This window comes from Pseudoliparis swirei, chromosome 6 (assembly GCF_029220125.1).
Source record: "Pseudoliparis swirei isolate HS2019 ecotype Mariana Trench chromosome 6, NWPU_hadal_v1, whole genome shotgun sequence".
NCBI classification, from domain to species: Eukaryota; Metazoa; Chordata; class Actinopteri; order Perciformes; family Liparidae; genus Pseudoliparis; species Pseudoliparis swirei.
In genome coordinates, this window is record NC_079393.1 from 17,894,265 (window position 1) to 17,908,087 (window position 13,823).

At 41.8% G+C, this 13,823-nt stretch overlaps 1 protein-coding gene across 5 annotated transcripts in view; it reads right to left on the bottom strand.

Moving 5' to 3' along the window:
* Positions 1-585: 585 nt before the first annotated feature.
* The window catches only part of pamr1b (peptidase domain containing associated with muscle regeneration 1b), a 50,939-nt gene continuing 37,701 nt past the window's right edge, over positions 586-13,823 (bottom strand). For 3 of the 5 annotated variants that reach the window (XM_056415782.1, XM_056415778.1, XM_056415781.1), the window contains exons 3-14: positions 13,184-13,309; positions 12,546-12,660; positions 10,002-10,219; positions 9,186-9,293; positions 6,837-7,007; positions 6,461-6,652; positions 5,515-6,294; positions 5,244-5,420; positions 4,411-4,477; positions 3,989-4,218; positions 2,169-2,527; positions 586-2,091 (exon numbers count right to left, since the gene is read on the bottom strand). In XM_056415782.1, the coding sequence (XP_056271757.1) occupies positions 1,516-2,091; positions 2,169-2,527; positions 3,989-4,218; positions 4,411-4,477; positions 5,244-5,420; positions 5,515-6,294; positions 6,461-6,652; positions 6,837-7,007; positions 9,186-9,293; positions 10,002-10,219; positions 12,546-12,660; positions 13,184-13,309 (3,119 nt within the window). In that variant the 3' untranslated portion in view covers positions 586-1,515. Of the gene's footprint in view, positions 2,092-2,168; positions 2,528-3,988; positions 4,219-4,410; positions 4,478-5,243; positions 5,421-5,514; positions 6,295-6,460; positions 6,653-6,836; positions 7,008-9,185; positions 9,294-10,001; positions 10,220-11,028; positions 11,688-11,966; positions 12,043-12,545; positions 12,661-13,183; positions 13,310-13,823 lie in introns of those variants that run through there. The other 2 variants (XM_056415779.1, XM_056415780.1) reach the window with 2 other exon arrangements.

The window sequence follows — 13,823 nt, forward strand, 5'->3', positions numbered from 1 at the left end:
CTTTAACATTGAACTCAATTTCATTTTTACAGTTCCAGTATGTTTTTTGTGTGTATTTAATTCTGTCCCCTCTGATTTAATTTAATTTAGTTTTTGTAAACTCTAATGGCCTGATTTTACCCATCATTGGTATAGTTTGTAGTATTAAAAATCATTTAACCTTAGTTACTCATTATTATTTCATGATTATGAAATCCCCAAATTAAGAACAAATGTAGGTCAAGAGACCATATTCTCCATTGATGCTCCTTGACGTAAAGTAATATATTTGTATTACCTCCTCTGTCTATTCAGATTCACTTCTGAATAATGGAGGAGGGTCAGAATGGAAGTTTAATTGATTTAATTTGTGCACAGAAAAGGGAATTGATCTGTGAATAACATGCTCCATTTACAGTTGTGAAAACGGTGCTTCTCTGACCTGGATTAATTAGCCTCATGACACAAGCTCACTGTGTGTGTCATAGAGGAAAAGTAAGATGTTTTTTTTCCACACCACACCGATGTAATGATGTAGGAACCGGCAGAATATATCTGTTCACGAGTTTTACACTATGAGGAAAACATGATCCCACTGCACACGCCTTACCACACCCACATTATATTTATTAAAAAACATCAAGATTGTCTTTAGATACAATATGTACAGCTCTTCAGTCATATGCATTGATAGAATAATTCAGTACATTACAACATACACTGCCGTTCAAAAGTTTGGGATCACTTAGAAATGTCTTTATTTTTCAAAGAAAAGCACTGTTTTTTCAATAAAGATAACATAAATCAAAAATACACGCTATACATTGTTAATGTGGTAAATGACTATTCTAGGTGGAAACGTCTGGTTTCTAATGAAATATCTCCATAGGTGTATAGAGGCCCATTTCCATCAACTATCACTCCAGTGTTCTAATGGTACATTGTGTTTGCTAATCGCCTTAGAAGACTAATGGAGGGTTAGAAAACCCTTGTGCAATTATGTTAGCACAGCTGAAAACAGTTATGCTGGTGATATAAGCTATACTGGCCTTCCTTTGAGCTTGAAGTTTGAAGAACAAAATTAATACTTCAAATATTAATCATTATTTCTAACCTTGTCAATGTCTTGACTATATTTTCTATTCAATTTTCAATTCATTTGATAAATAAAAGTGAGTTTTCATGGAAGACACAAAATTGTCTGGATGACCCCAAACTTTTGAACGGTAGTGTATATACATACCAATGAGTACAATACAAATTCTGACAGGGGCGTGAAATGTCTTTCTGGTCACTTTCAAGTCTGAAACATCAGACTGAATCACCTGAACTGAAGCTTTCTGATGCCAGGCACATCTAATGTGTTAGCACCCCCTTCAGTTAGAGCACTGTGGTCTCCAGTGTTGTCCTGCAGTGAATGAAACAATGCCCGGGTCCAAGAAAAAAACAGACAAACATGAGGGAAAGAGGACTGTAAGATACAAAGGTGTTTAAATATGTCAGAAGCATGAAAGCAACAGTCAGACAGTAGCATCTTCATTTCATGTGGCTCTCGATCCAGTCTTTGAAGTTAGCTACACGTGTGTAGACTGTGTAGAGGTCAGGGTTACACTCCCCTTGGTCATAGCCAAAGCTCACCAGTCCCATGAGTCTCCACAGCCCTTTGCTCTCCCCCTGCCTCAAGCTGAGAGGGGGCTGCTGGTTGTGGCTGGTTTGGTTCTCGGAGAGGGCGGGGAGGACAAGGATGCCCCCCGTGTCAGAGGGACATATGTTGGAGGGTCCGTAGTCAGGCTTGTGGCTGGCACAGAGCATGTTGTCTGTGACGCTGACTGGCACGTCATTGCGAGCATACTGCCTCTCACAGGGCACGACATCAGCCAGGTGAACAAGCCCAACCCTCGCCTTCTCATCTGGACCCAGACTTGAACCAGCCAGGGGAGACCAGCCTGTCACAAGCCCTTGGCCAGATGTCACTTCTTCTCCCTGGCTGTCTGAGAGGCAGAGCGGCAGGACCTTCTCCCCGATCCGCGCTTTGTCCAATAACTTGACCACAGCCATGTCAGAGTCGAGAATATGGGGATCGTAGTTTGGATGAACAACAACGGAGGCCACCTAATGGAGAAAGACATGGACTCTCTGTAAGTTTGGTTCACGGGTAACATTAAAAGACACGCGCTGGCATCACTCACCCTCAGGTGTTGCAGACCTTTGCTTTCCCTGTGGTCGTCACGGTACTGCTTCCCTACCACCACCTTGATCTTGGCTGCATCCAGAGGATACACCTTCTCCAGCTCTGTCACACAGTGGGCCGCAACCACCACCCTCTTCTGGTTCACCAGAGCCCCACTGCACACCAGCTGCCAGTCAGGAGCCCGGTCGTGGCGGCCAGTTCCTGCTTCAACGTCCCCCTTCAGGGACCCTGCCTGGCGGTCTGCCTTGGTCACCTTGGTCCCAGCTCCGTTGGTGAATCGGCGGTAGATGGCTACCAGCCAAGGCCAGTGAGCCTCTGTCGGCCTCTCTGGGTCAAAGGTCGGATGCTTCCCACACACTGCCAAAGAGGAGGTGACAGGATGAGAGGACAGAGAGGAAAAGACCACAAGGGGCGGGGAACGGAGTACGGGAACCCATTTGACTCACACTGAAACAGTATCAACACTTAGTGTCTTTGATTTGTCTTTCTTTTATGAAACCTACTATCTTTTATGTGCACATAAGCTGTCTTTGAGAATGTTTGCCAACAAAGCAGTGGCATAGAAGGAGTAACTTAAATACTTAAAAGTGACACAATCTTCTGAAATGTGATAGAACCTAACTCCTGAAAGAAGCCCTAAATCTTAAAAAAAAATTATCTACATAATAGATTGATAATTCAATTCAATTCAGTTCATTTTATACAGCCCAGCATCACAAATTACAAAATTGGCTTCAAAGGGCTTTACAATCTGTACACATACGACTCCCCGGTCCCAGGACCTCACATCGGATCAGGAAAAACTCCCAAGAAGTAGAAAAAAATCTTTCACAGGAATAGAAAGGGAACAGAGGAGGATCCCTCTCCAGGATGGACAGAAGCAAGAGATGTCATGTGACCAGAATGAAGCGGTACAGAGTTACATAAACACATTCAATGAATTTGACAATAGATGTGATAGATGTTTAACTTGCCCGTTACAATCTGTTCATAACATGCATTCGATTCAAACCCCTTATTGCGTTTTGATACAACAAAAATAATTTACCTCCAGGGATTAACATATGGTAGATTCATTTTATTTCAGGTAAACACAGGTCACAGACTCAACACCTTTCCAGTTAGGAATTAGGAGAAGAGCGTCCAGTTTTACGTTTGCTACAAATAGTGATGAAATTGTCTGGCCCAGTGTGTTTCCCCTCCGCCTTGAAGAATATTAAGAGCTATTTTAAAGTGATTTCGTCTGGAGGCGAAAGGTTCCAAGTTGACCACTCCGTGTGGATGAAGTCTCCTGAGCAACGTAATTGTATTGATGGCAAGGTAAGGCGGGATCGCATCTACTCAGCATAACCTCCTGCATAATGTATACTTCTACATGTGAAGAAAATGGAGGCTGTTGTTTATGTATTTTTTTCCATTTAATTAAAACCTGGAAGACGCCTTGTTTATTCAGAGATGTTGATCTTTTAAACTTCCACTGCATCTACCTCACAGCTCAGCTGTAAATGTCAGCGGTTGGATTTTAATTTGAGGAGCTTCGGAAAGTTACAGGCAACAGAGAGGAGAGGACTACAGCCGACGCCTCCGAGGTGGGTGAAGATGCTGACAAAGTATTGTTCAATGCCAACATTTAGAGGCAGCGGCCATAATTTAAGACAATGAAGATAAATGTCTGTCAGAGTGACTACATCATCATAATGTGTCCACATATCATTGCTGATAGGTGGGCGTTAATCACTGTAATGCAATCTGTGTGTTGCGTGGGTGTGGCGGTTGTTGCCAGTGATCAGCCAACCAGTAGTTCTTTGCTGCCCTCACCTGGCGAACAGGACACATGGCGCCCACTCCATTTCCCAGTCTTCAAGCAAGTGCGGCGAGAACTGCCAGCGTGGTGGTAGAAAGGAGAGGCACACTCGTACTCTATGTGCGAGTAAAGGTGGTGGAGGCCCCGGGGCAACTGGGAAAGCACTGGCGGGTCTTTAGCGGGGCCCGCAGACTGGAGCAGCCGGCCCAGCCCAGAAGAGTAGAGCTTGTGCACAGGTGTCTTTCTGAGGGGAGAAGAAGAGGCCAGGGGCGTGTGGACGTACCCTCTCTGATGAGTTAATGCTTTTGAATGTGGCTACAGACAAAAAACGACTGTATAACATTAGATTCATTTAACTCTTCGGTCACTAAATATCAAAACGATACACAAAACATCTATCCGTACGGTATATCACATGAGTCTCTGGTAAACATACCTGGATGGGGCCTGAGGTGGCAGAACTCTTTGTCTAACCAGCTCCGACACTTTGGGCTCCCGGCATGCTGCAAATAAACACATCGTTTCATGAACACGCACAGATATTAACGTCAGCTGTGATTTGAATGGAGACACTGGAACAGTGACTGGACTGTGGGGATTGACAGGAGCGCCATGTCTTTATCGGTATCGCTGTCTAATGTCACATAGGCTGATGGTTTTAGAAGTTGAAGTCATGTCTATCATTAGGGTAAAAAGAAAAGTTCAATATTTTAGGAAATTCACAAATCTGCTGTCAAGATTTAAATGAGAATACTATCAACATGTGTCTGTGCTTCAAACATGAGGTGCTGATGTGCTGTGAGTGGTATCAATCGGGTATCAAGCCCCTCCTCTAACTAAGAGAAAAAGAGTATTTCCAAAACTGTAGAACTTTGTTGAAAAGAAAATCATACTTTGCTTGCTCTGTCTTTTATTCTTTACTCTATAATTGATGAGTAAAGAACACTCAGACACTTTGACCCTTTTATATTTTGGCATCCAGACCAAAATCCATTAAGAACTATTGAACAGAACACTCCAGACTTTATGGATTATTATACTAGACAAATCTTTGACCTATTAGCATTTATTTTCTTGCATTTTAAAACTCTTTACTAATGGCCTTTGGGCTGTATCTATAAGTCTGATGGCACCTTATTAATTAATCCTTGTCTCACAAAACACTGCACAGTCTGCCGTACCTTTTGATGGTAGGTTGTACACCGTATGAGGAGGTGGTCTGGAGGCTACATGTCATCAGTAGAAAAGCAGAGACCAAACAGACAGTACCTCTGACACAGAGGGGATGTTGACCACTCCAGGTCCCATTCGGCTGGCAGGTACGTCGGGCATTACCACTGATCGCATACGAGTGGTTACAGAAGAATTCCACTGTTTCAGGCTCCAGTCCAGGCACCAGCTGGTGGTAGCCATGGTAGAGGCGAGAGAGAAGTGGGCAGCTTTTCCCTGCAGGGGGGGAGCAGGCAGACGGTGAGGGTAAAGACCAACAAGAAACGGATGATATTCATTTTGGATTTTTTTTCTTCAGTGATTCTCTCACCGGTGAAGCTTTGGTTGACCTCTTTCTCTTTTTCTTTGCCCCCCCTCTCAGCAGAATCCTTCAATTTCTTGTCCACTTTAATTGTTGGTTTTTCCTTTGGTTTCCCATCTTCCTCGGTTCCCACTCTGTGCATGTACTGTGTGATGTTGACTCGAGTGGGAAGGACTTTCCTCCCCGGCTCTGGAGAACCTATGGTATTATTTTCCTTCTGTGTATTCTTTGTCTGACGTATCGTGTTGTTCTTTGTCATTTCCAGGTCAAATATCTCCACTGTGTTGTCACCCTCAGCTACGATGGCCGTTCTCATCTTGGTGTCATTCGGGCTGACTTTGTCCGAATCTCTTTTTCCATTCACCTGCTCTTCTTTTCTTTCCTTCTCTTCTTGTCCTTTGTCTTTCACCACAACTACTTCTGTGATATCTGTCTTTTCTGTATCTAAGTTTGTCTCTGGACTGCCTTCTTTTTCCTCAGGTGGCCTCCCAACCCCAGGTTCATTCATTTCAACTGTATTCAGGCTGTTGTCTGGACCTTCACTCTCCACTTTATCTTCGCTGCCTCCAGTGGGTTTCTCTGATCCAGTATTTCTTTCCTCTAGCTCTCCTTCATTCGCACCCTCAGACACAGTTTCCTCTGGAACGGTACCCGTATATTTATCTTCTCTGTCGACTGCTGTTGTATTGTCGTGCCCAGTGTTTATATCTCTCCCTCCAACACTTTCTTTTTCACCAGTTGTGTTTTCTTGACCTTTCTCTTTTCCTTCTCCAGTGAGAGTATTATTCACTGTAGATACAGAGCATAAAAAAACAGTGTTACTTTATTGTCAGTTAGCAGCTGATTGCAAATCTATTTTCTTGTTTTACGGTTGTCATGATGTCTATTTTTTTAATGACCTTATATAACTTTGCAATATTTGAACTGACCCAATCTAATCCACACTTTTTCTGACCTTGGTTGCAAACGGGAGGAGTCCCACTCCAGGTGTTGTTCGGGAGGCAGGCTCTCTGGGAGCTCCCACTGAGTTCATGGGGCTGGTAGCACAGGTACTGTAGAGCAATGAGGACATCATTGGGTCCATAAACCAAGAAGTGGTCCCCATGTGTTGGCTTGGGAGGAAGAGTACAGACTATTTCCACTGGCACTGGAGACAGGAAAGGAAAATCAGGCTTTTAGTGTTTGCAAATCATCCTTTTTTTCTCGTAATCTGCACCACCTCAAGGGCCGTATGGCATCCAGAGCAAGCAAATGACACATTTGACATTCCCAGTTCCCACATTTGAAATATAATGCAGAAAAATATATATATATTCACATCAATATCTTACCACACTCTGGGGCAGACACACTCCAGGTGCCATCGCTCAGGCAGATGGCAGTGTGGAAACCCCGCAGCTCAAAGCCAGGGTCACAACGGAAAGTTATGCGTGCTCCCGAGTGATGAAACAAACCCTCTGTGAATCCATGGGTGGGCACTGGAGGCCTGCAGCATCCAACAACTGAGTGGAAATACAGGGATTCACAGTTTATTCATAAACATATGTTTTATTATTTTGCTGTTTTTTAACTGAATGCCAGATCTTCCAAATTATTTAGGCAAAACAATAATGGTTAAGGAAGCATCTCAAGTATTCTTCAAAACATCATGTTTTTTATCCTCACAAAAAGACCTTCAGTTCTTCACTTGCAGGTCAGACAAACCAAACTCTCAGCTCTCTGACTCTTGATTTACAAATGCCCAGAGCTTTAAAAGCATATCCTGCTCCCTTAGAGGCTCATTAATGAGTCATCTCTCTCGTCGTGGTGAAGTTCACAGCCAAACGTATACACAGGGCGTGTAAATGAGGAAGGAATAGATCAAATAGCTTTAGTTTAATTTTCCAGGGTTGTAAAATTGGATTTTACACAGTAGGGTAGTAGAGATTGTTAATGTGGTGATTGAAGACTGGGTGTAACTCTGTGATGTGAAGAACTACTGGAAAAAAAGATTCACAAATGGAGAAAATATAGTGTAATTACTTTAGCATTTTGTGTTATCTACGGTACTTTCTTTGTGAATAAAGTATCACACATGCTGTGGAACAGGGTCGCGCCACCCACAAGTGAGTTAAAAATAAAAATAAATTTAAAAAACACACACATCAACACTGAGGTTCCATTTCTGTGTGCAACGAATTCTCAAGAGGTTTTCTGTTTTGTTCATCTTTGTGTTGGGTCCGATCCAGGAAATGTTCTGAGTTATTTACCAACTTTGAACAGAAGTTGAACAGCAAACCGTAGTTGACCTCTTTTTGAATGTGTTTTGTAAAACGTTAAAGGATGCCGGGGGGCTGTGGGCATCTTTTTATTGTGCATAAATGATCCATTTTGTGCACAGACATAATGAGTTGAGTCATCGGGCTGGATCTAGATTGCTAACAGACTATGCATAAAGACTCATACTGTAAGTACATCATCATTCCTTTCGTTAATGCCTTGGAAATGCTGTTGAAAACTGCACTCTAAAACAGATTACACTCAAGAATAGGAGTGAATAAATTATTTCCTATGTTGAGTTTCTACCATTAGGTTTCAAGACTCTCTCATACACAATGAGTTGTATCTGAGTTTACAACAGTTGACAGTTGGATTATTGGAGACATCAAATACAGCTGATGTCAGATTCATACTTAAAATTCTCAACGTGACTCCAGACAGAAATGTAGTCTATATTTCCCCCCACGAAATGACGAGCATTACAATTAACAGCTGAGGATTCCTCATGGGAATACAAACGAATGCACACAGTGTGGACTGAAACTCATGCCTTTTTTATGGGGTCTCCTCCAGTGGAAAAGCTGGCTCACGTTGTAGAAGTAAAATTGTTTCACCATTTTATTTATAGACTCATACTTAACCTTGAAAATGACACCACAAGAAGAAAGTGAGTGAGGTTCAGGAGGTCTGTTTTTATAGGATCTTAAGGGAGGTGTATTGGAGATAAAAACACAAGTTAGGGTCCAGACACCCAAAAACACAAGACCGTGGAGGCCAACCAACCCTGATTGAGCACTACCCCACATGGAAGAGTTGAGGAGCTCTGCTGGTATCTTGTAAATATTTAAGGTGGCATATAGTGCAAAAAAACTAAATGGTTGCTGATCTTACCAAAAAAAACATAATTGGTTCTCTTCTGCTCATTCTTGGTTCATATATTGCATTAAAGTTCCTTTTCCCCTTCAATTTCTTTGCCACATACCTGATCTATCTATGACTTCATGCATTAGTTAGTTCAATGCTGCAAATACATTTATTAGATGGTGTATAGGATTTGCAGCCCCACTGTTAAAATGCTTAATGACCAACGCTATAAGCTGGGACTGCACGGACAGTGGAAAGCAGCTGGCCTGAACCTAGTCCAGACCACAGACCTCTTCCTTCTGACAGTGAATCACCGCCTGCCTCGGAGCAACAACAGCACAAAATAATAAGTTCAATGTAACTAGGCGTGTCTGATTTCAGATGAAAATGACAAAAATGACTCGCAGTAAGACACACGTCTTGATTTTCCCACCTCCGCAGGAATGTCCAACTCAGGCTTCAATTCTACCCTGTGATTAGAACTTGCAGGCATTTGTTTTTTTCCAACTTACATATTTTTCAGGAGTGTCGAAGCTTTAGTTATGTTACAAACTCACCGTGTTCACAACTCTTGCCTGTGTAGCCAGCCAGACAGGCACAGTGGTACGTGTAAGAACTGTCCAGGACACAAGTCCCATCATGTAGGCAAGGAGAAGAGCTGCACGCTGGAAACACACAAGTGTGTGACATTAGGGTACAAGAAGAAATGTTGTCTTCATTAGCAGCATGGTGAGAACATTTGCTAAAAAAGAATTGGCTGCCCACATCAAGATACATCAAGGGATTCATATTAAAAGCTGGTACCATTTACATGCCATCTTTACTTTCCAGTTCTACACAGAATGCCAATGTTTACTTTTACTAGATGTGGCTTCGCAACTGGTAACTTAAGTGTCTTTGCGTGTGAGAATAAGAATGAGGGCATTGCTGGAAATTATGACATGTTGGTCAGCGCAGGCCGTGAGCAGGCTCAACCCCCTGACGAAGGCTTTTGCCAAACGTGTAGGTGTCAGTCACGCATTATGAAAGGCTTTTTTTTTAGTATCCACTGGACTGTGAATTCCTTGGAAGCTTCTTTCTAGTTTGAATTTGTTGTGGCTCATTCCCCAAAAGAGCCCCTCTGTTCATTGAGCCTGATTTTCCAAGTAACTTTCTAATTATTGTCTATGAAGCAGGGACTGGCTGTTGGGCTCTTTTATTGGATTCAGACTTTTGGGTTTATGGTTAAAATGACAATGTTTATTGGAGGTTGGAAAGCATTAAGTCACCAAATGTCCTCAAAAGTATAGAAATGAATTAAGAGTGAATAAATATAATTAGTAGCCACAGTATTTTGGTTATTGCTAATAAATAACAGTGGTATTTTGACCTACCTGAGCTCTCCTGGAAAGTGGCAAAGAATCCATCGAAATTCTTATAACCATCAGACACAAAGAGTATGTGCAGACTGGGACCAGAGCTCTGAACGAGGGCCGGTCTGTTGTTCCCACAGAATCGAGCAATAACACGCGAGTCAATGCTGTCACCATCTCGGACCTCCACAAAGTCGTAACGACAAGATTGGTGAAACTCCAGACTCATCATCATGAACCTGTCAGCGAGAGGATGAGTACAACAAAAACACGATTTAAAATCTTCAGCCAGCGAATAACTAATGAACAGTCATATCAAACTAAAGCTACTCAATGCATAAATGGGTATTTGCTCCACTATTGTGAAGTTATTAATGGTGTGTGAAATGAGTCTCTTTTTATTGAGGTACCACATTAGTTAAAGATTTAATTGAAAGATTGAAGATTTAAATTAAATATGAAAACCCATTATACTACACCAACTTGTACTAACATGATATGAGCTCAGAGTAAATATTTAAGATGAAGCAAAATAAATACACTTGGCAGCAACATCAATAAGCCATAATCAGATGCTTATCATTAGTTGTTTTAGAGACATCTTAGGAATTCAGCCCCTGACATTTAACAGATCGATTATCTTTTAGCACTAATTATGTGTATATTTAAGAGCTTGATACATGATCACATGATTTCATTTGTAATCCTTTTGGCCCAATGTTGAACATGAATGACTGGTGAACTTTAAACAATGCACGAGCATACTCCCAAATCCTCTAATGTTACCCTTTATCAGAGACCCTTGGTTCAGAGAAGCTTAGACTAATAAGATATAAAGTCATGCTAAATGTTAGCCTGCAGCAGCTCCCAACTAGAATGCCAGCTGTAATTCAGATACGTCTCCTGCGAGGCACGGCAGTTAAAGAAATACAGGAAAACCCTAATTCCCCAGTCACTCAGGTCCAAACAAACAACTTTCCATGAGTCTATCTCTAAAAACAGGAGCTCTGATTCATTCAGTAGTTTTGTTTATGTCACATTGGCATACCTGCAAACTCATGAGGGGTGAAAAAGGTGACAACAGGGTGGGTGCAGGTAACTCTTTTGTCGCCACATCACATCCACGTTGTTTGATGACACCTCAAAGCTTTTATAACTATACGGTCTTGATTGTTCTGACCGCAAATCGACATAATAATAAACAAACATAAAAAAGGTCCTCTGAATAATTCAGTGGTCGGGCCCTAATAACAGTAATAACAACTTTACATTGTCATTATATATAATATGGTTAAAGCCAGTCATGAACCAACTTCCTTTTTTTTTTACTAGTGTGCTCTGCTGAGCTTTGAGTCTGTTCCGTGAGTCTGTTCCGTGAGTCTGTTCCATGATTCTGTTCCATGAGTCTGTTCTGTGATTCTGTTCCATGAGTCTGTTCCATGATTCTGTTCCATGATTCTGTTCCGTGAGTCTGTTCCGTGATTCTGTTCTTTCCTCTACCTGGTTGTCACGATCCTAAAATTATAACTTCTATACGATACCTGCCATAAATATCATGATACCCGATACCAGAATTCAATACAATACCATAAATACGATATACCATACATACGATACTGGTATACTTATCTACAGTAGTAATAAAATAAAATAAAATGTTTAAAGCCGAAGACGTTCTCAAAAGCTCCACAACTTAACGCCACTCGCTGTGAGAGCGCTGCGCAGCGCATTGTGTGCAGACAGCATCACTCCAATCTCATACACGCCGGCCGGCCAGTTGACCCCCCCCCCCCCCCCCCAAAAAACAAAAACTCTTTGGATCTACACTATTCACGTGGATGACCTATTTTGATTTCAAAACGGCGAATTTCGTTTGCAGGTATGCATTGGACATAAGACACGTCAATATAAGACACATCTATATTGATGTTGATAAGACATGTAATGCAAAGTTTTATATATAGAGCAGAAAAAGCGACTGATTACCACACGCTCAGCCTGAGTTTATTTGAATGGAGCTTTGGTTCTTCTAAAACTCTGCCCAAAAGTGGCCTGTAAAAAGCTGTAATGGAGAAAATGACAAAGATAGAAAGTTATCACAGGACTGAAAAGCAATAACTTCCCTCCAAAAAAAAGCAGATGTTGTGGTTTCCAAATGTTGCTGTGGACTTGCATTGTCTAGGACATACAGTACATCTTGCAGAAACTAAGCTGAACTTAAATCAGACATAGATAACTGATGGCCCAATGAAGATCCTTAAAAGTTATGTTTAAAAACTGAAGCTGAAACAAAAGTTCAGTGTATTCAGAAAATTGTTGAATCTTTTAATCAATGCAGTTATTAGCCAGTTATTTGGTTCATACTGAAATATCTCAACAGCTTTCAGATTGCCATGGAAGTGTGTATACGCTGTGCTCCCCATTTTTTATTTGGTTTATGATAAAATCTTGGGTACAATCCCATCCGCCTCAGCTGTTTGGTGGTTTAGTTAGCAAAAAAACTAAACTGATGAGGTAAATGAGGACCAGTGAACTACAACTCTAGAGGAGGGGGCACGGTCTTACTTGAGCTCGATAGTAAAGGGACGGTCCACCTGGATGGTCCACTCGCATCGAGCATTGTTGGGGTAGCTCTCGAGCACCAAGTGGCCCTGACGTTTATGGATCACTCCCCCACACTCTGAAAAACACATGCATGTTCTTTCATTTTCAGCTGCTGTGAATTACAGCTTCATTATTATTTTTGAGGGGCTACATTCTGCTGCTTTGGTTAGCATTCAAAGCAAAAGCAATTACACATGAGTTCCCAAAGCCACTGTAAAAGCCAAGTGTGGCACTCAACAAAATAAAAAAACACAATACACAATACACTAAGGGGCAACAAGGCGTTCAGCAGCCTATCCAGGTTCTGCTTTTAATTAAATATGTGTTTGTTGTTCCCCCTGGCAGGGCATTTGTGTATTGAGCTGTAGTCAGTGTCCACATGTTATATGTGAAATCGCTTTATGACATTCCCGATAGTTGACTCTAACTTGCCATTCAGTTCCGTGTGGAAACATCTTCTGGGCATATGGAAGCCTTCCAAGCTGGCATAGTTTTCCCAGATGAGCATACATCATCAGGGAAGGAACAAATACATAGAAAAAGGTTTGATAGCAAAGCCATGTAGGGTCTGCTAATCGGGAGAATCAAGAGAGACTTACTCATGCAATCTCCACCAGACCAGCCAGGACGACACTCAGCGCAGTATTTTCCAGTAATGAAGAAGTCATCCCTTGGGCCCCATGTGCCATTGTTACATCGCTTACAGTTCTCAAATATACTGCAACCTAAAAGAAAGAAAACGCAAAACAAAAACACAGAAAGGTAATTAAACAAGTATTTAAATGGGCTGGTCTTTTTTATTAGAATTGGGAACACTTTCCCCACATTGGTGTATTACGCTCATCTCTCACTACAGAAGAACACATAGTAGTGCTTCCTTTTTAGAAACGTGGAGAAAACAACTTAAAATGGCTTCTTGGGACATTCGCTCCACGCGGGGAATGATTACTGGGGCATGACTTTTTTTTTTTTTTTGGAGTAATTTACAGGTAACCGTTATGTTCTGAACGGCTGTTTTCTTTTCCCCAGAAAGAAAACCATGAGTACATTCAAGCTGTGAAGAAAACATTTCATATTCTACAGGCGGATCGAGTGCAGGAAGACAGCATCAGGAATGCAAGGGTTTTGATGTTAGAGCTGCAGTACAGCTCTAAGTATTTATATTATCATGTATACACACCTGTATGTCTTACACAGACAATGAGTGAAAACACCCCCCCCCCCCCTCTTCCATTTTAT